At 42.8% G+C, this 20,533-nt stretch overlaps 1 protein-coding gene across 1 annotated transcript; it reads right to left on the bottom strand.

Annotated features, from left to right (window-relative positions):
• Window positions 1-5,802: 5,802 nt before the first annotated feature.
• Window positions 5,803-9,842, bottom strand: LOC135984412 (prolactin-like). Its single transcript, XM_065626697.1, has 5 exons — window positions 9,812-9,842; window positions 9,554-9,705; window positions 9,328-9,435; window positions 7,712-7,891; window positions 5,803-5,997 (listed from the first exon to the last, which is right to left on the bottom strand). Exons 1-5 carry the CDS (start codon window positions 9,840-9,842, stop codon window positions 5,803-5,805), a joined length of 666 nt encoding a protein of 221 aa, XP_065482769.1.
• Window positions 9,843-20,533: the final 10,691 nt, after the last annotated feature.

The raw sequence follows: 20,533 nt of genomic DNA, 5'->3' as shown, positions 1-20,533 counted from the left end.
CAGCACCTGGTATGAATACAAAAATATGATGTATTTACAGTGCCAGTCTTTTCTATGTGAAGGATGAAGCAGTGAGTATTCATTTTCTTCAGATGATGTGGGCACACTAGTTACAAAATAACAAAAGAGAGCCTAAGTTGCATGCAAAATCCGCAGCAGATGTTTTTGAAGTGCTTTGTGACAGGCACATCGCAGGGGTGTAAGGCATAGAATGCATCTGGTATTACGGAGTGATGTGATAGATACCGATGGCACCTCACAGTTAAAACCAGCAACATATTACTTTGGCTTCAAAGATAAGACCCAGTAGATGACCTTGCAGCATGGTTGTAGGGCATCTGAGGTATTTCCTATGTGTGGCATTTTGAGACTATAGTTCCAGGCTGTAGAGTGTTATGAAGGACATTTGTTGGGATCCCGGGGCTGGGGAGAGTTCAGGTACCTCAAATTGCAAACCGCAGTTAAAAAAGCCAACTCTTCAGAGGCCATTAACAATGCAGATACTTATACTGGCTGGGTACCTCTCTGTTTAGTTTGGCAGCCTCTCAATGCTAATGTAACACAGAATCCAACAGGGAAAGGGAGAAAGGGCTGAGACTCAGTACTGGCTTTGTTACCGGAGCTGCAGACTCCTGCGGCCTCGGGCTGTGCTGCTGACACAGGGATCTCACTGCCCAACCCAGCAGCCCCAGGGACAGGAGAGCCTTTTCTCATCTCGCCTGTTGGAGATCCTCCAGACTGCAGAATGCAGATCTTGAAAGTCTGTTCTTAAGGTCAGGCACTCAAAGGAGCTTCTCCGGTACCGTGCAAGAAGGTGCCGATTTCCTTTTCCAGGTCTGACTCTTGTTTTTTTAAAAGGTGTCACAAATGATGCGGATTATGCCAGTCCACATCAGGCACAGCCACAGTCATGTTTTATCGTGTGTAAACAACTGTGAGACTGTGAACATGAGAGGCCAACTAGCTCCTCCATGGACATCATATAACATTGCTAAAAGCTGGATTTGCTGACCACACCTGTGTCAGCACTTACACTTTGGTTGTACAGATTTATAGTATGAAATTATTTTCTAAAAGTTCTCTTGTTTTTATTGATTCTTTGCCAAACAGGAAGTAGTCGTGATGATCTGCTGAGGAGAGTGGGACTGCTTTAAGGCACAAAACTGCATTACTGACTTGGGTGTCAGAACAATAGTACAACGGTCAAATGTCACTCTTGAGCTGCAGTAATACATCAGATTTGTTTTATCCACTGGGATTTGCTAGTACTGAGTTTTAAATACCAGTTGCCATCACTGTAGCCACACAGCTCCTCTGACGAATATATGTTCCACAGTCAAAAGTCTGACATAAATTAAGTACATTCACATGCTTCAGCACCCTCCACTAATAAGACTGTTACTGATTTTCATGAACTAGAAGGAAAGACAAACGAATTTCAAGCAAGTTAGATGTGCCTTAAGAAGGGACTGGAGAGGAATTAGAGTCTAATTAACTTGAGGCTTAACTTTGCACCATGGGGATACCAAAAGGCCCCTGTAGAGCAAGGTTCACAGTGGATGGAATTGCCATTGACTGTAGAAGCCATTAATGACTGTGCTAAGTACATGCCCGACTGCTGCTGTGTAAGATAAACTAAGGTACATAAACCTGGATCTGAGATGCTCCCCGTGCAGGCTTGCACCTAAATTAATCGCCAGGAAATGGCAGCTCCCAGTCCTTGGTTTCCTATAGGTACTGGTTATAATCCTAAGCAATGAAGCTGGGCATGATGGATGGGCATGTCACAAGGCAACATCTCAATAGTGACCCTCCAGCACTCACCCAAGCACATAGACAACTCGCCTTTTGTGGACATCCAGCCCTCGAGGAATTATTGAGTTTTTCCAAGTCATTTTTAATTTGCATGTCAACATTTGAATGTAATGAGATAGCTGAACATTAATGCGTATTGTTCAAAGAAGTCCATTTCCATTTGTTTCTGCTTTTCTATCACATGGGTTTAGATAAGAGTTAAACTACAAGTGACATCTGTCACTTAATCTGTCATGCAAACATCAGCACATATCAGAGTCTGTCTAAATTTAAGATACGCTATCAAAACCATTCAGCACTATGAAAAGAACAAAATGAATTTTCAGTCACTGAGAGTGTCTCTGTCATATCCTTCTCATTCTGAAAAAAATGAAAAGTTAGGACAAGAAAATCTTTAATGTACAAAACCAACTTCTAATAACTGAAAAAATGAATTGGACTTTACAAAATGTCAATGCTGTGGGGCTATCCTGCAACATTTCATGGAATAAGGTCTGAAGAGCAATGGATATCTTTTTAATTCTTAAAATAATTTGGCTGACAATGAAAGCAAATTGAAACAGGCTGTTCCACAAATGGAAATTACACCATAACTTACCTATAACATACATCGTTACAGGTTGTTGCACGTGAGCTTAGCACTTAACCAGAAGCCAATCCTAATTTTCTGATTTTCCATTAATTTGCAAAGTTGTTTCTCCTAAATTGGTATTACAGATGCAGATGATGCATTCTCAAACTCCAAAGCATTTGATTGTAGTTTACAATTCTACATTTTCAAATATTCCTAACTAGTTTTGCTGCTGTCTTGGAGAGCAATCCTGCAGGAGGTGAAGTATTCCCCTGCATAAAAGCAACCAGCACTGGTATTTCTGTTCCAGGCATCGGTGGCCACAGAGAAGAACGAGCCCTTCTCAGCCCACTGCTCAGTTGTTTTCTCAATCCGAAGAGGAAGCAAGGTGATGTCAGCAATATAAGAAGGCTTTTGTTTTACCAACATGCCTTACTTCAGCCCAAGGCAAATATTGAAATGTAACACTGATGAGTATGAATAACTATGGATAATACTTTGGTGCATTGTTGTTTGTCCAGTGGCACCCGCTTCCTTGTTTTCTCTATTTTCTCATTTCTCTACAGCAAAATGTTCCCAGGGTTTTGCTCTTTGAAGGAGATGAGAATTATTTTTATGATCTGCTCCACTTGCGATGTGTTTTCCCCCTGACCCTCAGCTGCAACCCCTGGGGTGTCTTCCCAGCTACAGAATTTTGTAGTAGCCATTCGGCTTGATTTCCGAGTCACCTTGCAACTCGCTCAGAGAGCCACCAAGCCTCCTGCTCTCGGGGACATGGGCACCTCCCGCCCGTGGGGACACGGGCACGTCCCACGGGGACACGGGCATCTCCTGCCCGTGGGGACCCGGGCACGTCCCGCGGGGACACGGGTGTCTCCCACCCGTGGGGACACGGGCACGTCCCACAGGGACACGGGCATCTCCTGCCTGTGGGGACATGGGCACGTCCCGCGGGGACACGGGCATCTCCCGCCCATGGGGCTCCGCAGCGGCAGCGTGGGGTGCAGCACGGCAGCCCCGGCCGGGGAGCCCCGGGGAGTGGGACGGGACAGGACACGGCCGGTCCCAAAGGGAGTGTCCTTCCATCAGCCTCATTTCGCAGAATCACAGAATGTTAGGGACTGAAAGGGACCTCAAAAAGATCATCTAGGCCAATCCCCCCGCAGGAGCAGGAACACAGGAAGTTTGGCCCGGTAACCCCTCCCGTGTCCGCCACCTTTCCTTTCCGAGGAAGGACGGCTGCTGCGGGTCTGCTGTGTGTGACGCCGTCTTTGCCGGGACATCTAGAGGTTACACCCTGACACTGTTTTTCTCCTAAATGAATGCACCCTTGCCCAGCTTCGGGACTTCAGAGACAGGAATAACCCCTTGCTGGCAGAGGACACACGCATCAGCGTGCTGCTGTACGCGGGGGCTGCGCTATGCTAGGAATCGATCGCAGAATCACAGCGTGTTAGGGATTGGAAGGGACCTCAAAAGATCATCCAGTCCAATCCCCCTGCCAGAGCAGGAACGCCCAGATGAGGTTACACAGGAAGGTGTCCAGGCGGGTTTTGAATGTCTCCAGAGAAGGAGACTCCACAACCTCCCTGGGCAGCCTGTTCCAGTGTTCTGTCACCCTCACCGAGAAGTTTCCTCTCATATTTAAGTGGAACCTCCTGTGTTCCAGTTTGCAGCCATTGCCACTTGTCTTATCATTGGTTGTCACCGAGAAGAGCCTGGCTCCATCCTCGTGACACCCACCCTTTATATATTTATAAACATTGATGAGGTCACCCCTCAGTCTCCTCTTCTCCAAGCTAAAGAGACCCAGCTCACTCAGCCTTTCCTCATAAGGGAGATGCTCCACTCCCTTCATCATCTTTGTTGCCCTGCGCTGGACTCTCTCCAGCAGTTCCCTGTCCTTCTGGAACTGAGGGGCCAAGAACTGGACACAATATTCCAGATGAGGTCTCACCCGGGCATCACCAGGAGATGGTTTAAATGCTATAACCATTAATCACTGCTACCTCTCTGTGATTGCAGATAGCTGCAGGCAGAGTGGGCAAGCCTCTCTGGTTCTGTCTCTTTGCCCATAGGAGCCTTCCTTTACTCTCATGAAGCTGTGTTTTGTTTCTAAAATGTCTTCGAAATTTGTGCATGAATGCTGCTATTTTGTTATGTGTTTGTAGGATCTTACTGCTTAAGGAATGTTAGCTACTAACTTCTTTAGGGCAGGCACTAGATAACCCCTTGGCATTTCTACCATAGCTGGCACAACAGGGGCCAGATGTGAATTGTGAACACTCACAGCTTCCAGCTGAGAAAGTACATCAGCTGTCTACTAGATAGTAGATATCCAGTATCATTATTAAATAATCATCAGGATTTTACTTTCTGTTCCGGGCAGCCCGAGCTCCAGCTACTGTCAATAACTATCAAGATCAGAGGAGGCCAGAAAAGACCACTCAGGGATGAAATAGTCAAGAATATTAAAGATAAATCCATGTTGATTATAAATGCTCATTCAAATGGCTCATTTAGGACCTGAATGCAAAGATGTTTTGCTCTGTGAAAACTTATCAGCACCGCCCCACTACTAGGAAAATGTAATTGCTATAAAATATCTAACAGCTTTCAGTTTTGTATTTGCTATGGAGCTTGTCATCATTACTGTGAAACCCAAGCCCTGACTCAGCAAGTATTATGGGAAAGAGACTTATTGCTACGTAGGCCATACTCAGCTCTCAGACTGAAATGGCGTTTGGACCAGAATTCTGACTTACCTTTCATATAGAAACCTGATCTTTAGGTTTTTCCACTGAAATCAGTGAAGCCATTACAGGTATAAAAGAGCATTCAAAACTAATAAAAGTGCTAGAAAATAGAATTTACGGGGCATATGTGAAAGCCCGTAGAAATCAGTAAGAAGTATGATATGAAGATAAAAGTCTCCATGGGCCCTGCAGTTACGTGAACTGATCAACAGCAATACCATTCCTCAGCATTAAGCAATATTCTGCAAGTATATATGTATGTAGAAATGGGGGGAAACAATTTTTTTACATAAAAATTTATCTTATTTATAGTATGTAGATATATTTGTACCAAGGTTAAACAAACTGGATTTCATTTTCAGTCTATGTATATATCTAAACTATGTGAATCAGTCATAATATAGTCTGTCACAGTGTAATGTGCAAGGACATTTATTTATCTACAGCTGGACTACTCCTTTTTATCTGGTGCATTAACCCACATACACACATGATGCTTTATCTAATATTCCGCTGCACAGGTCAGCTGTGTCAAGTAGCTGCCAAAAAATTTCGAAACTACTTTCCTATTAAAATTACTGTAAATATGATAATTTATAAATTCTATTTTTTCATCTTTATAAACAACATGCTGGAGACTACTTGTCAAGAGATTACAACCTAACAACTATTTTCTGGCATAATCCTACATTTAAGAATTTTTAAGTAGCTTTGTACTTTATTGGAGTCTCTCCTGAAGCAGTGAATAAAGTCAGAGTCACTCATCATGTTTGCTTCATTACTAACGGATAAACCAGCAGCTTCAGATGATGCCATTCCATTCAATGAATTGCTGATGATCCCCATTGATTGCATCTGTATTGAAAACAGGAAAAGAAGTACAACTTGTAACTACACACACAACAAATCTTTAAAATACTTGTGCAGAAGTCAACTGAGACATCACTATGTTGGGGTGTTCAACTCCAGACCTTTCAGGTACACACTGATGATATGTGTAAAGCTCCCTTAGAGGGAATAACATTGCTTTTTTATCTTAATGGTGTCTATACAACCTAAAGGCTTATTGCAGGCGAGCCTGCAATAATCGGATATATTAGTAATGCAACAATACTGGAGTATAACTCCATCTGAAATTAAGTAGAGGAACCCCTGTTTGGTAATCATTATTACCTCTTGAACTAATACAGCCAATCAGTCGTGACATTTTTTAGCCATTTATTTTAATGACTTTTGTGAAGGGGAGCTTCTAATGTGAGCATTCACCAGTGCTGTTTCACCTGGTGAACTCTGCAGGCTGTTATCACCTCTCAGAGTAGGAGCTTCAAAACAGAACCAAGCTTAGAATTAGTGTCTGACAGAAAAACACAGCTGCAAAATATTGGAATGCGTTTGCATTCTATGCTTCATTTTTTAATTATATTTCTACCTCATGGTATGTCCATAGTACAGAGAGGTCAAAATTTCAAAGCGTTCCTTCTTAGTAATTCCTTCAAAAGTGTTTTAGAAAAATAAAATCAAGTAAATATAGCAGAAGTGTGTAGCTACTTTAGAGTTTGATGACTTGCTTCAGTTACAGAATGAAGCAAACAAAGGCCAAGCTTTAAGATTGAACACTTCTGAACTTTAAGATCATTTTAACCCAGAACCATGGTTCACCTGGAAGATGGACTTGCCATGTGTTACTCTGAGTCACCCTAATCAGGGCTGCATTTTAGAGCAGGGTACAATTCCTCCTATTTTAGTGATGAGCTGCTTCTCATTTTCAACCTTGTATGCCCCACCTGTGTTCATAAAGCTGAAAGGGGATCTACTAATGTAAGATATTAATTTGTTATTCACTTTTTAGTGAAACAGACACCTTGGCAGTGTAGCCAGTTCAGAGAATGGACACACATCCCTCATTTGTTTAGCCAAAACTACAAATAAATTTAGATATGAATGCACAATAAATACAAAGATCAGGACTTCTAGCTAGTAATGAGAAGACAGAAATGGAAATAACAAATGTTACATCTGATAATTTATATATGATCTATCAGAATTTTGAATGGAGTTTTGAAATTGTTTTGTGACTGGCATCTGACTGAAGCAATGCCACTGCTGTCTTGAAGAACTTATCCCAGCTTAAAATTGTTGCCTAAGGAAGGAGCCCTTTGCAGCAGACAGATGTCATACTTGAATTAGTTAGAATGTAAATCCAAATAAAACTGGAAACAATAATTATTTGCCACAGCCTACCTACATCTTCGCTGCCCTAGAAAAGTCATTACTGCCTCATAGATGAAGCTGTAAATGGCTCTAGTCTTTGTACTTGTGTCTTTCTTTCATATATTCCATATTAATAAAATATTGCTTTACATATATGGACATACATAATACCATCTACGTATCTGACAATCCATAAACTAGGTCACATCCTTTGGCTGAAAAAGTGTTGGGTCTGTAATGAAGTCCAGAGCCTTTGTTGGCATTAAGGCTCTACCTCCAGTGAGAGCAGACATGGCCTACCCCGGAGTCACTCCTGCCAAATGACTGGTATAAATAAAAGCTACATTGAAAATCTTGCCTTTTCTGTTACTTTCTCAACTCCAGTCTTCAGCTCATGTACCATATTGCTGATTTGCTTAGCTTTGCTAAGGCTGTCGTCAGGAAGTTCTTGGTGGTGCTCAATATGCTGGTTAAAGTGGGAAAGTGGTTCTTTCCAGGCTTGCAAAAGTTTCAGTATCAAGTGAGTTAGTTCTTCTCTCTTATAAATTAAAACAGTAAAGAGTTTCTCCGTTAGTTTGCAGCAGGTCATATGAACACTGCTAGACAGTCTCGTTGTGAAACCTCAGCAGGATTATGATTTACATCTGCAATTCAGTAGTTTTCAGATATTCAGAACTTAAAGGCCACACTGTCTCTGGTTATTTGCTTATATATAAACAACACCCCAAAATTGTATTTGTCTTGTTTTCAGCTTTCTTAGGCTCCTAAGCTCTGTAACACCTAGTACTGTGAATTCAGCATTAGCAAAATGATGGCATTCCTGTCAAACTGAACTTGTTACTGAAAAAGTTTTCGGGAACATCTAGGTGTCTGAAGAGCCCAAGAAGCCTCATGTAGACCTCTCTGCTGTCTCTGGAAGTGCAGGTGTTTCCTCACACCTGCCGTGGTTATAGCTGTGTTGGTTAGAGGTTCGCTGCAGACACATTTCCCAGAAGGTGCCCCGTGTTCAGGACAGTTGTTTCTCTAACAAACACGCAATGGTCTTAAGACCTCTCTTGCAATGTAAGTTCATTAATACTGTTGACTGGTCAAAGCTTTCTAAAGCAAGCAGAGCCTCATTTCCCATTGCCCTTTCAGGGAAACTTCTAATTGTCTTGGAGGAAGCTCCCCACTCCATCACAAGCAATGTGCAAAACATTAACATTTGTCTCTGTCCGTCTCTTCCTAGAGGCAAAATTTACTCCCACTGCCGTATCCTCGACTTTACAATCTGCTTTTTCTTTATCTAAAGAAACTTTTCCTGCCTTCTCTAGATTAATAATGATTTTTTTCTATTTGCTATCTCATCTGTCTGAAACAATTTGCTGTTCTTTCTCCCTTACCTAGCTACTGGTCAGAGATAATGACTGCTATTCCTTTCTCCTGATTGCTTTTTGTACTCTGCAGTGACACCGATTAATTTATCTGTCACATGCAGTTTTCGAAGTTTCTGTTCCACAGAGACTGCCACGACAAAATCAAATGGATGTCTGTCTGTCAGTCATTTGGTCAAAGTACTACTGCAATAGCTCTCATATATATAATATGATATATTATGATACATATAATATGATCTAAGCATTTGGAACCATATACAGCTTTTTTAACAGAACTAATGATTCATATGCAATACTTCTGTGATGTGCTCCTGTTTGGGGTCAAAATGTATCAGCTTCTTCAAACTGTTGATGAAGCACTGGAGGCATAAAAGGTCCTCTGCCTGTTTCCAGCCTAACTGGGGTGGGCGACCACTGCAGCATGATGGGTGAGACATTTGAGGGCTCTGACGGGATGGGGGATATTTTCTCCTTTCTTTGGGGGGAAGAAAGGAGGCAGTGTGACCCGCGGAGTTCCCTCCCGGCCCCCCAGCCCCGCAGAGGCCCGCGGTGCCCCCCGCCCGTCCCGTCTCCGCCCGTCGCCGCCGTCCAGCCTTACCGGGATTTTTTGGGCGTATTCTTTGCCGTTGGGGGTCAGCATCCCCGACGTGTGGCACTTGCGAGCGGGCTTTCCCAGCTCGTTGTCACGGGGAGGAAAGTGTTTTTCCTATAAGGAAAGAAAACCTAAAGAAACACGGAGAGCACCCCCCGCCCCGCCCCGCCGACAGCCGCTCCCAGGACGGCGGGCTCCTGGTCCGCGGTGGCGGGGCCGGCCCGGCACTCACCAGCTCGGCGTAGAGCGCCGTGGAGAGGCTGTGGATTCTGCCCGAGTGCCGGATCACCCGGTCGAAGAGATCGGCCACGGTCAGGAGGTGGCAGCCGGCGTCCGCCGGGGCGCAGACCAGCAGCCACAGCAGCGCCAGCGCAGCGGCGGCACCTGCGGGGAGCCCGGCGGCGTCGGGGGGCGCGGGGTGTCGGGGGGACCTCCGGCCCGGCCTGGCCCCCTCCGCCCCGCTCCTTTCCGCGCCGCCCGCCGCTCTCACCTGCTCGCCCCGCCGCCCGGGCCAGAGCCATCGCGCCGCCCAGCCCTCTGCCCGCCGCGGAGCGCAGCGGCTGAGATCGCCGGCGTTGCCCCCGCGTCCCCTATTTATACCGGCTGGGGATGTGCGCGGCAGGGGGGGGATCTCCCCGTCATGACGGGTCCCTCCCTGACGTGCGCAGCCCACGGCCACCGTGAGCAAGCCGCCCGCAGCGGGGCTCCCGGCTCGGCGGGCGGGAGCGCCCCTCGCACCGACGGGGCCGGTCTCCGTCCCCCGCCCCCACGGCCACAGGACCCAGCAGAAACAGGTGTCCCGGGCTCTGCGGTCTCCCGGGCTCTGTGGTGGGGCTGCTACCGACCCGCGCAGCGCCCGCCCGCCGCGGGGCCGGGGTTGGCCCGGTGTCGGTGTCACAGACCCCTCCGTGGGCAGAGCGGGCGGCTCCCGCGCCCGCACAAAAGTGGCCTGGCCACGTCTGTTGCCGTCGGAGGGGATGAATCTGTGAGAACTGAGAGCAGACAAACGGACTGCTCTTTTCAGTGGCAATGGGGGGTTTACACAAGGACAGCAATGGACAGCATAGGAGCGAAGTCTGACGTGACGTCATTCATCTCTCAACCGTTTCTTCTAATCAGACTGTTGCGCTCTGATTTCCCTGCTCCCTTGCAGGTGGTCAGAGGTAAGTAAGACCACTGAAGGTGTGACAGCTGGTGACTGCACGCTTGGTGGTGCGAGCATGCCTGAAGATGGTTGATGGTGTCCCATATGGCTAAAAGGTTAAGGGAGCAAAAGCAGCAAGCACTCCGATCAGGATTCCCGAAGGAGTGCAAGTCCTATGGACTCGATTGCTGTCCTCAGTTTCTGGGCATGAGATCCTGAGCAACCCTGCAAGACGTGCAAGGAAAGTTGCGATGTTTGTCATGAGGCTCATGACTGCTGATATATCAAACTAGGAGCTGGCTCAAGCTGACCAATGGTGGGACCTGAGCACAGGGTCTTACTTCTGTGTTTTCGGGTTTTGACACCCTACCCCTTTGAAATCCAGTGTGAACAGCTCGGGATCTGGTAGAGCTGGAATCAGGCACTTTCTCTGACTGTGGGTGTTCAAGCTGAGGTTTGACAGGGATCTACTGTAACTCGTGGCTCTTAGGACATGGAGAATGAGTCAGCTCTGCCTCTCTTGTTGAAGTTTTTCACTGCCGAGGGAGCAGTCTGGTTAGAAATGAGGATACATCTGACATGAAATTGTCATCTTTCCTCTGTGACTCCCCCAGCCACTCTACGTGAGTCATATATGTTTTTCTAGCCCCTGAATCCAGATTTCCTTTACAGAAAATGGAAGGACCATACCTCTACCAGAATGATGACCATCTCTCTCCCCCGCCTTTTAAGGACAGCTAGGTGACTAGGTCTCCTTCTGGAGGTGGAAGATGTGAGTTTGACTAGCTCTTGGGCAAGGAGGAAATGGCCTTGGTTGCCTATACTCTGTGTGGATGTTAAAAAATTTATAGAAAACACGTAGAGGCAACTACTTCTCTAGCCAAGTCTTAAAAGTAATTGTCATCTGCCACTGCATTCTGCATATAGTCAAGCGGCATTTCCAAAGGATTCACATTTTGAAAATAAGAGTTCTTCCGAGGAATTAGGTGTCAGTTTCTAGGCTCTGACTAGGTGTCTGCACAGCTATCCACTGAACTCCAAAGCCCGTCAAAACTGGCACATTTTGGGACATGCACAGATTCAAAACACTGAGAGGTGAAGACCTTTAGATCTGAAAATGCCACCAGAATTCACTACTAAGTAGAGGTGCCCATCTGGCTGCTAGTGCTCTCTGCCTGGGTTCTGTTTCCCTTGTTTATATCTGTTTAAGGATTTGGCTCTTTGTTAATGAGACAGATCATTAAGTAAGGTAAAAGAGATTTCAATTTCCTTTTGCCCAAAGGAAGGTTGAAAAGATAGTACGTGAGAAGGAATATTCAAATGCCTTTCTCAGACAATCTACATTGCCTTCATTCATTCATACAGACATCCCAAAGGAAGGTTATGTCTCTCTGAGGGCTACCCACAAATTGTGTGTCCTTCCAGGGAACTTGTCTGGCTATGATGTGCACTGAGCTAGCTGGATTTTATTAAGTGACTGCAACCTCTGAAAGGAATTTGCTTTTTTTTCTTGACTGAGTTGAATCAATATAACCAAATACTGGAATTCTCCCTACTGGGCTAATCCACACGCTCCTTGGCCTCTACCAGAAATACAGCTTAGCCACCCCTTCAAACCAATACATCTCTGAGCCCAACAGACCAAACTCACTTCTCCAAAATTCCCCAAAGTGACTTCTAAAGTTTGATAGCACCATAGGTCCGTAAGATACTTTTTATCTCTCATGTTTTGAAATTTCTAAAAGCAGTTCATTAAGATGTGCTTAATGATCTACACTATTCAGCAGAGGCTGTTCTCATTCTCTTACGTCTGCTTTATCTCTAATGAATAAAACAATGCAATTAATTTCAGTGGTTAGAACTACTGAGCCAGTTCTTAAAGGGGATTGTACAGGAAGCCTTGGCAATAGCCCTGAGTTCTTTGGTAGCTGATAAAATCCTTCTGGCTTGTCGTCCAACTGAACACTTGGAATATTAGTATTATTTCTGATAACTATCAGAAAATGAGCAATCATGCATATGACAGGATCTGAAAAACTTCGGTAATGTGCATATGGGAAGCATATGGATCAATGACTTATATTTATTGGCCAAGAGCCATCTTCTTTTGGTTTTCATGTGTCTTGGAGAAATCCTGACACATGCAAATCTTATCCTGGAAAAGGTTCCTTAGAATGTTAACACAACTTTTGAGTTATGAAGCACCTGTGAACTTGTGCTGTGTAAAATGTAAATTACTTGCACAGCAAATAATGCAGTACAACTTAGTGAAAAGAATCCACACTAAGTCATGAAGTTTTATTTAAGGTTCCAGTTTCTAAAATGAATGATGTTTTGTCACCAAGTGATATATCACTGTTCAAAGAATTTTTTTTCCTGGCTCTTCACTGGTATTTTAAGTTTGTAGATTACACCAAAATGGAATAAGTCACTTGCATTTTAGAATTTAACGTGATCTTGAGAATTAGAGAAATGGCCTGAAGAAAGTAGGGTACAGTTCAGGAAAGAAAAATGCCAAGTACTACACTTAGACTGGAATTTAGACTTCTCCAATACAAAAGGAGGCAGCAGTTGCATAGAAGAGGACCATGACTTGTAAGAAATAACAAGCTGAACCTAAGTCAGTAGTATCTTACTGTTGCTTTGCGTTGTTTATTTATTAATTTGTTTTTCAGTCTGGGTTATGCCCTTTGAAATGCTGTCTATGAGATGTGCAAACCAGTTCTTCTGCCATACCTTGCATTTGTAAGGCCTCAACCAGAATACCGTATTCAGTGTTGGACATCCCATTTCAGGAGAGGTATGAGCCAGATGGAAAGAACCCAGAGGAGAAAAGCAAGAATGATCAAAGGTTAAAAAAACCCAACCACCCATGGCCTACAAGGGAAGACTGAAGGAAGTGGAGATATTTACTCTCTAGCAGGGAAAGATGAGGCAGGCATATAGTTTTCAGATGTGCAGAAGGTAGCAGCAAAGAGGCAATCAATTATTCACCATATTCATTATGGATACGTGATATAACAGGATTAAACTGCAATAAGGGATATTTAAATAAGACATTAGATAGGCCTTCTTAATGGTTAGAAAAGTTAAGGACTGGAACAGATTGCTCAGGGATACCGTGAAATCTCCATCATTATCTAACCTTTCTTGTAAAATTCCAGACAGCTTTGAGGCAGCCTGCAGTGGTTGGTAACCACCCTGCATGGGCAGGAGGACGAGTGGGCAACATCAGATCTCTCCCCCTTCCAGCCTGCCACAGTTGTACAGTGCAAGACCAACTGGAGTTCATTATGTATTCAAAATCACTCCTAAATTTACATAATGAAGGACTAAAAGCTGAAATGAAAAAGCTTGTTTCAACCAATACTGCCCACTATTGATTTGCCCTTTTCCTATAACATGGCAACAGGCACGTTTTATGGCATGAGAAGGGGCAAGTCACGTGCTTTTGCTCTGAAAGTTAATAATACAAGCTCTTGAATAACACAATATGGAAACTGTGTAACCTGGATCTTATAAGTGAAATGAAAAAAAAGCTGACTACCCACCTGAAGGAGTCAGTCATTTTCTGAAGGCTGGATCACAGATCTACATTTTCCCCTAGTTCTGTAGAGAAAAAGGCATGCTTTTGCTTTTATCACTTAATGTAGAAGTGTTTGGCTTTTCTCACTTTGAACTTCTCTGTTCTTCTCTCTTTCCTCTCTTGAAAAAAATCTGTGTCCAGTTCAGTGTCTACCAACCTGCAGTCGTATACTTATTACTAAATTTACTGCTTTTGATTGCTTTTGATTGTTGCAGCCTTGAAAAACCCAAAAACATAGACAATACAAGGTAAATAAGGACAGATAGTATTTATTATTGGATCAATTGATATAGCTGGAAAAAATGGAAACAAGATTTTGGGCAAACGTGACCTTTCTCAGAGTGAATATGAAAAGTATTTTGCTTGCCTAACTATACATTTAAAATAAATTGTTAGCAAACCTTGTCTTGCTCTTAGTTGTATATTTCTTGCCTTTGTATCTTTCTTCTCCTCCTTCCCCTTACTCTTTTTTCACAGTGTAAACATTCCTTAGTCCCCTCATCTTGAAAAACAGTCATCGACTCTACTTGTGTCTCTGGGCGAAATGCTTCCCCACCCTCCATGTCTTTTAATAACTCTTCACTCACTGAGAAATTGTTTGCATCAAATAGATTTCTCTTGCTTTTATGCTCTTTTTCAGTCATCTTTCCCTGTTTTGATCTTCGCTGCACCTTCTTTTATTTATATCTACAGTGACTTTATAATCAAATCTCTCAATTGTCATCTCCTATAAATCCTCCTGCTTTCCTTGTCCTCTTTTGGCTTCTAAACTATACTTGTTACTGTTTCTCCTACTGCTTCTCTAATTTCTTACACAGAGAACCCTCCTCATCTCTTCTGCTTGACAGACAGGAGTCTGTCTCGCAATTTACGATCTCATGAGCAAAAGCAAAAATCCAGCTACTGCTTCTTACTGCCACTTGGAGCTTGTCTTCCTGTTCCATATCAGTTTCCTGATGTCCAAACAGAAATCTCAGCGTGCTTCTTTGACAGGTGCCTTTGGATGCTTGGCTCAAATGTAAAAGAGCTACAGGAAAACACAGCCCTACTTTTTTTTTTTTTCCTATAGAAAACATTTTATTTTTATTCTCTGTGCACCTCAGAGAGCTTGAACTGGAGATGTGTGTGTGCATTTGATAGGTGTGCTGGTGAGTGCTTGCCTCAGATCCATGTCATGCCAGAAAAAGAGTTTGGCTGAAGGTGGGCCTAGGTTGCTGAAGCTGCATTCTGCATTTATAATGTTGATTTGGGGAAGATGGTTAAACAGAATGAAGAGTAGCACCCTCAGCTCTCCTTCCACAGACCTGTCTCGTTCTCTTATGCATTCTCTTGCTGACCCAAGGAATAACATACGTAAAAGATCTGATCCTCCTTTCAGCACTCTGAAAAATGAGGTATTGAAATCTTCACTGAAACTTGAAAGGGTAATATGCTCTATGAGTTCGTGGCTTTGAATGTGAATTTCTGATCCTATTCTACAATTTTTTTGGGGGTAAAATTTAATGGATTCAATTTTAAGTTATAAACTTCATATTATATATTTTATATTTTAATTTTACAACACTTGAATGTAGCCTGGAGAAACAAACTACTGAATTTGAACACAAAAGGTAGAACTTATACTTAGAATATTTAATATTATTTAGACTATGAAATATTAGGAGGAAATAAACTCTGCACTCTGGGATGTACAATTCCAATTAAGTATGCACTCACTTATACAAGTAAGATATTTCTAAAATACAAAATTAAAGGAACATGAAAATAGATTTAAAAAAGAGGAAGGCATGATTGAATCCTAGCCTTTGAATATCTACAAATGATATTATTGCCTAAAAAAGACAGAGATGAGATGTCATATTTTACCAGCTACAGATTTTGTGAAATGTTTCAGTGGAACTTCGTTTTCCTCTAAACCTTTATAAAAGATCCCAGTCTTCTCAAAACAAACTGCATCTGAACTATAAAGGTGCATCATCACCTTTTCTACTCCTTACAGTGTCCATATAGGATAGTCTGTATAGTACCTCTGATGTGCTGTAACAATACTAAATATTTCAAGCTTAGCCATGTTTCTCCTGATACAAGAGGTTTCACTGCTGTGTCAGTAGGGTCAGTACCATCATGGTTTAACCCCAGCCAGCAACTAAGCACCACGTAGCTGCTCGCTCACGCCCCTCCCGCTGAGATGGAGAAGAGAATTGGAAGGGTAAAAGTGAGAAAACACATGGGCTGAGATAAAAACAGTTTAACACGTAAAGCAAAAGCCACGCAAGCAAAGCAAAACGAGGGATTCATTCTCTACTTCCCATGGGCAGGCAGGTGTTCAGTGATTTCCAGGACAGCAGGGCTCCATCGCGCGTAATGGTTACTTGGGAAGACAAACATCATCACTCCGAACATCCTTCCCTTCCTTCTTCTTCCCCCAAAATATATACTAAGCATGACATCATATGGTATGGAATATCCTCTGGTCAGTCAGGTTCAGCTGTCCTGCCTGTGCCCCCTCCCAGCCTTTTGTGTATTCCCCACCTTCTCATTGGCAGGCCAGTATGAGAAGCTGACAAGTCCTATTTTGAAGTCCTTGGACTGCTTAGCAACAACTAAAACATCAGTGTGTTATCCATTGTTCTCATACTAAATATAAAACACAGCATTATACCAGCTGCTAGGAAGAAAATTAACTCTATCCCAGTCAAAACAAGGACAAGCAGTAGCATAATAAAGAGGTGTTTTAAGTTTTGAAGGAGATGGACTTGTATTTGGGATAACCTTTTTCAATCATAAAGATATGTATAAATTTAATGTTTGTAAGTGCATCAAGGAAAAATGCAATTTTTGTTCATGATTAGAAATTATTTGGAGATAAATTTCAGACAAGGTTATTACCTTAGATCTGAGATTTTTAAGGAAATAAAGATGCCTCCATCATACATTGGAAGCAATCTCAAGGTGATACCCTAGTTCTCACTGAAACCTCTAGCAGGCTTTGGCTGACTGCAGTAAACATTGGGTTAGACCATCACGCTTGTATAGCTCCACTAACTTTGATGAATTTACTTTTGGTTCACACTGGTGTCACAGAGACGGGGTTCAGGTCCCGAGTGTGTATTATTGATAAACAAGCACAGATGAAAACGAACTGTAACGCCCGGGGTTAGTTCTGTAATACCCATCTGGAAAAAAATATATGCTATTTCCTCTGTCTAAAAAACCAAATTATTTAGGGCACTTCGGGAATTGGGAAAGAAGACACTAGCGTTATACTATGCACATTCTGTTTTTTTTAGGACTGTCCACAGATTTGAAATGATCCTTCATTTGAATTGTGACTTCCCATCTGCCACCATATTGAAATCATCATTGTAGAAGAGAAGCATTTCAGAGGTACCAAGGGTCCAAGTGTTTTATCAGTGTAGTATGGACATAAGTTAACTGCAGTTCATTTAACATCTGGCTAGTGTCAGGTATTGCCGAGCTGTGTCTTCCCCACTGGCATAATAATATTTGACAGCACAGACCTTAAGCTTTGTCTTTTTATAGCAGGACTCACAGGCAAAATGGCATAAAGTCCTCCATTTTGTCAAATACTTTGTAGTTTCTGCTATGTTCTTCTAATATTCTCAAGTATTATAAAGAAAATTATTATTATAAAGTGCTCCTTACTGCAGTCAAAAATACTAAGTATGCTATGGAATCTTCCTTCGCACTCCTCATGCATACAAACATAATAGCTTTTAATGACATGACTGAATAGTATTTTTTTCACATGGTTTCTGCTTGGTTTAGTATACTGTATTCAGCCGAACAAGCAGCTATTCAGTTTTGTTTTCCTCTTGTTGTTCACTGTGTGCTCCCATGCCTTATTTACGCACACTGTTCAAACCCATTCTGAATAAATAATCACTTTCCTCCTGGGTTCTCTCTATTGCTTTTGAATATCTGGCTGTTCACAAGAATTAATTAATTTATTATCCCAGCATATTCTTGAGGCGAGGGGATGCTATCATACCCATTTTACAGATAAGTGAAGATGCACAGTAAATTACGTACCCATTTGGACGGTCACTTTGTGAAGCAAAGGACATGATTAGTACTTGAGGAATAGCCTAACATTAGATTATTAGAATCTTAATATATAAGTACTACCTTTACTGAATTCAGATATAAACATCTTTCGTTTATGTTGTAGCTCTGCTGTTCTCAAGATGCTGCTTCTTCCCCACTACCACGGGGGTAAAAATACATATTTTCACGTAGCTCTGCTTGGAACACTGACGTCTGTTTTCAGACTTTTTTCTTTTAAGGTAAGAAATTGATAGCAGTGGTAGGTTGTTGTCTATTTGTGGGGAAAGTGTAAAGATATTTGCTGACAATAAGGTGATGCTGAGTGAGACCCGTGAAGTTTTTGTTCCATCTCAAGTTGTAAGGGGGCTGTGCTGTAGTTGGGTACAACTGACTTCCATTTCAGTCTTGGCACTTTGGTACTGAGACACAGACACACATTCAGTATTCCCTTCACCAACTATGTCTAGTATCTGGATATTTTCCTCAGTTCTCCCCTGCTTTCTTGTTTTGAGATACCTGTTCAACCTTTTGGAACCTTTCTTCCTACCTCTTCTACCAGTCTTTCTCCTCAAACATAGTTTCTAGTTATGCTGTCTGCCCCATGACCTGTCTTCATTAATCCCTAATGCTCATTCCCTTCCTTACACCAGATTTTTTGCCCCTTTCTATTTGCCTTCCCACTAGTCAGACCTGAAGTTTGGCAGGACACATCTGAAGCTTGGCAGGACAAATTCAGGTCCTTCTTTCCTCCACCTATGCCTCCCAAACTGCTATACATGGGACTGGTCCATATCCTCTCTGTATTTGAATCAGGCAAATTCCTCTTCCTGTATCAGCTTAGAGCTGCATCATCTCTGTGACGGAGGATGCTGAGTGGAGGTGGGATCACTTGGGAAGTTTGCCACTAACACGAAGAAGGTTGTACTGCTTGTGTAAAAAGTGTTTTCCTTTTTCCCAAAGGCTTACAATTTGTCCATGTGAGGAAGGATTTGCACAAGGATAAAAAGTAGCTATCCCACATATCAAATCAAGTCCTGATACCATGTGTCCAATCTGTACTTCGAAAGAGGAGGGTGAAAGGAGAGTACTAGAATTTTGTAAAACAAATGTTGCTCAATCTCTTTGGAACGTAAACAAAACAACCCCTTTTCCCCTGCCCTCTCCCCTTTTTTTGGAAACAGCCCCAATGATTCAGGCTGAAATCTTTCAGAAAATCAATAAACCTTCACTAGATCTTGAATTTTGATAATTTCAATCTAAAAAAATAAGGCTTGGGAAATTATAAGTAATCAGGAACCAGGAAAGTATGCAGCCTCTTTTACGACAAGCACTGTTATCTGCCTGGATTACAATTAAACAAAACCCAAACCAAATCAACCAACCAAAAAACCAACCCCCAAACCAACCAACCGACCATACCAAACCCAAATCTAAACCCAAAACCAAACCCAAAACCAAATTAAAAAAAAAAAAAACAAGAACAAAACACCATCACCACCAAAAAACACAGAAAAAAACCAAGAAGTCATTTTTAATATGCAGTTCCCTGATTATCTTTGAAGGTAGTGTGTTCAAGATACTCTTCAGTCATGACATCTTCCCTGCTTTTCCTTTGTTTAGGGCATGATGGCTGAGGATTTTCTGAGTTGCTTCCATGGGAGGTATTTTCTTATTTGGGCCCCGTAAGATTACAATATGTGGTCCAGTGAGCGTGGGTGGAGTGCAAATCATTTCCTCTCTCTAGTTCTCCAATTCTTTCATTCCAAGGAGGAATGCAAGCAAACTAGCGGGCAGCTGGACCCATTACATGTGCAGAATGAAAACCAAGGAGAAAAATGTCTTTAAAAAACCCACAAACCAACAAAACAACTAAATGAACCCCCAAACAAAACGAAACCTAACAAAAAACCCCTTTTCCTCAACATAGGTAGACTAACCAGGAGTTTACACCTCCATATGTGACAGGAACCGTCTTTCCTGTTTTCCTTGAAAAATGTTTTTCCTGGATTTGCACTGCTGCTAAGATTCCATGCCCTGGAGCTTACAAGACACCTGTGTAGCAGAGCTTATAGCTGTCCTGTATGTAACTTCTGCTGAACAAATTCTGTTCCCTTAACTCAAAGGCTTTTCTAGTCCCTGCTCACCACATGAGCAGTACTCAGGGATCAGGGGAGGCAGAGAATCAGATGTCTTTCTCATAGGCAGTACTAAAACTATGCACTATCCCGCTTAGGAGTTACGAGGTGGTTTTTTATTATTTACAGATGGAAGAAGCAATGAGTGGAAAAATGACTTATCTGAGGTGGCGCGAGGAGTTTTCCTGGCCAGGAATAAAACCCCTGCCTTTTGCTTCATGTGGTCTAACCTCCCAAATCCTTTTATGAACAGCCTGGAAGCTCCTTTCTGAGGCAGGA

Source organism: Caloenas nicobarica, chromosome 1 (genome assembly GCF_036013445.1).
Source record: "Caloenas nicobarica isolate bCalNic1 chromosome 1, bCalNic1.hap1, whole genome shotgun sequence".
In the NCBI taxonomy this organism is placed as follows: Eukaryota; Metazoa; Chordata; class Aves; order Columbiformes; family Columbidae; genus Caloenas; species Caloenas nicobarica.
Note: the sequence above shows the minus strand (reverse complement) of the source record. Positions and strands in the feature narration are given on the sequence as shown.

Excerpts from the sequence above, each read along its gene's own strand:
- LOC135984412 (XM_065626697.1), bottom strand. The coding sequence starts at position 9,842 with ATGGCTCTGGCCCGGGCGGCGGGGCGAGCAG. Across the intron at positions 9,436-9,553 it reads CGGCGCTCTACGCCGAGCTG|GAAAAACACTTTCCTCCCCG; the intron begins GTGAGTGCCGGG and ends CTTTCCTTATAG. Across the intron at positions 5,998-7,711 it reads TTGAGAAAGTAACAGAAAAG|ATGCAATCAATGGGGATCAT; the intron begins GCAAGATTTTCA and ends TTTTCAATACAG.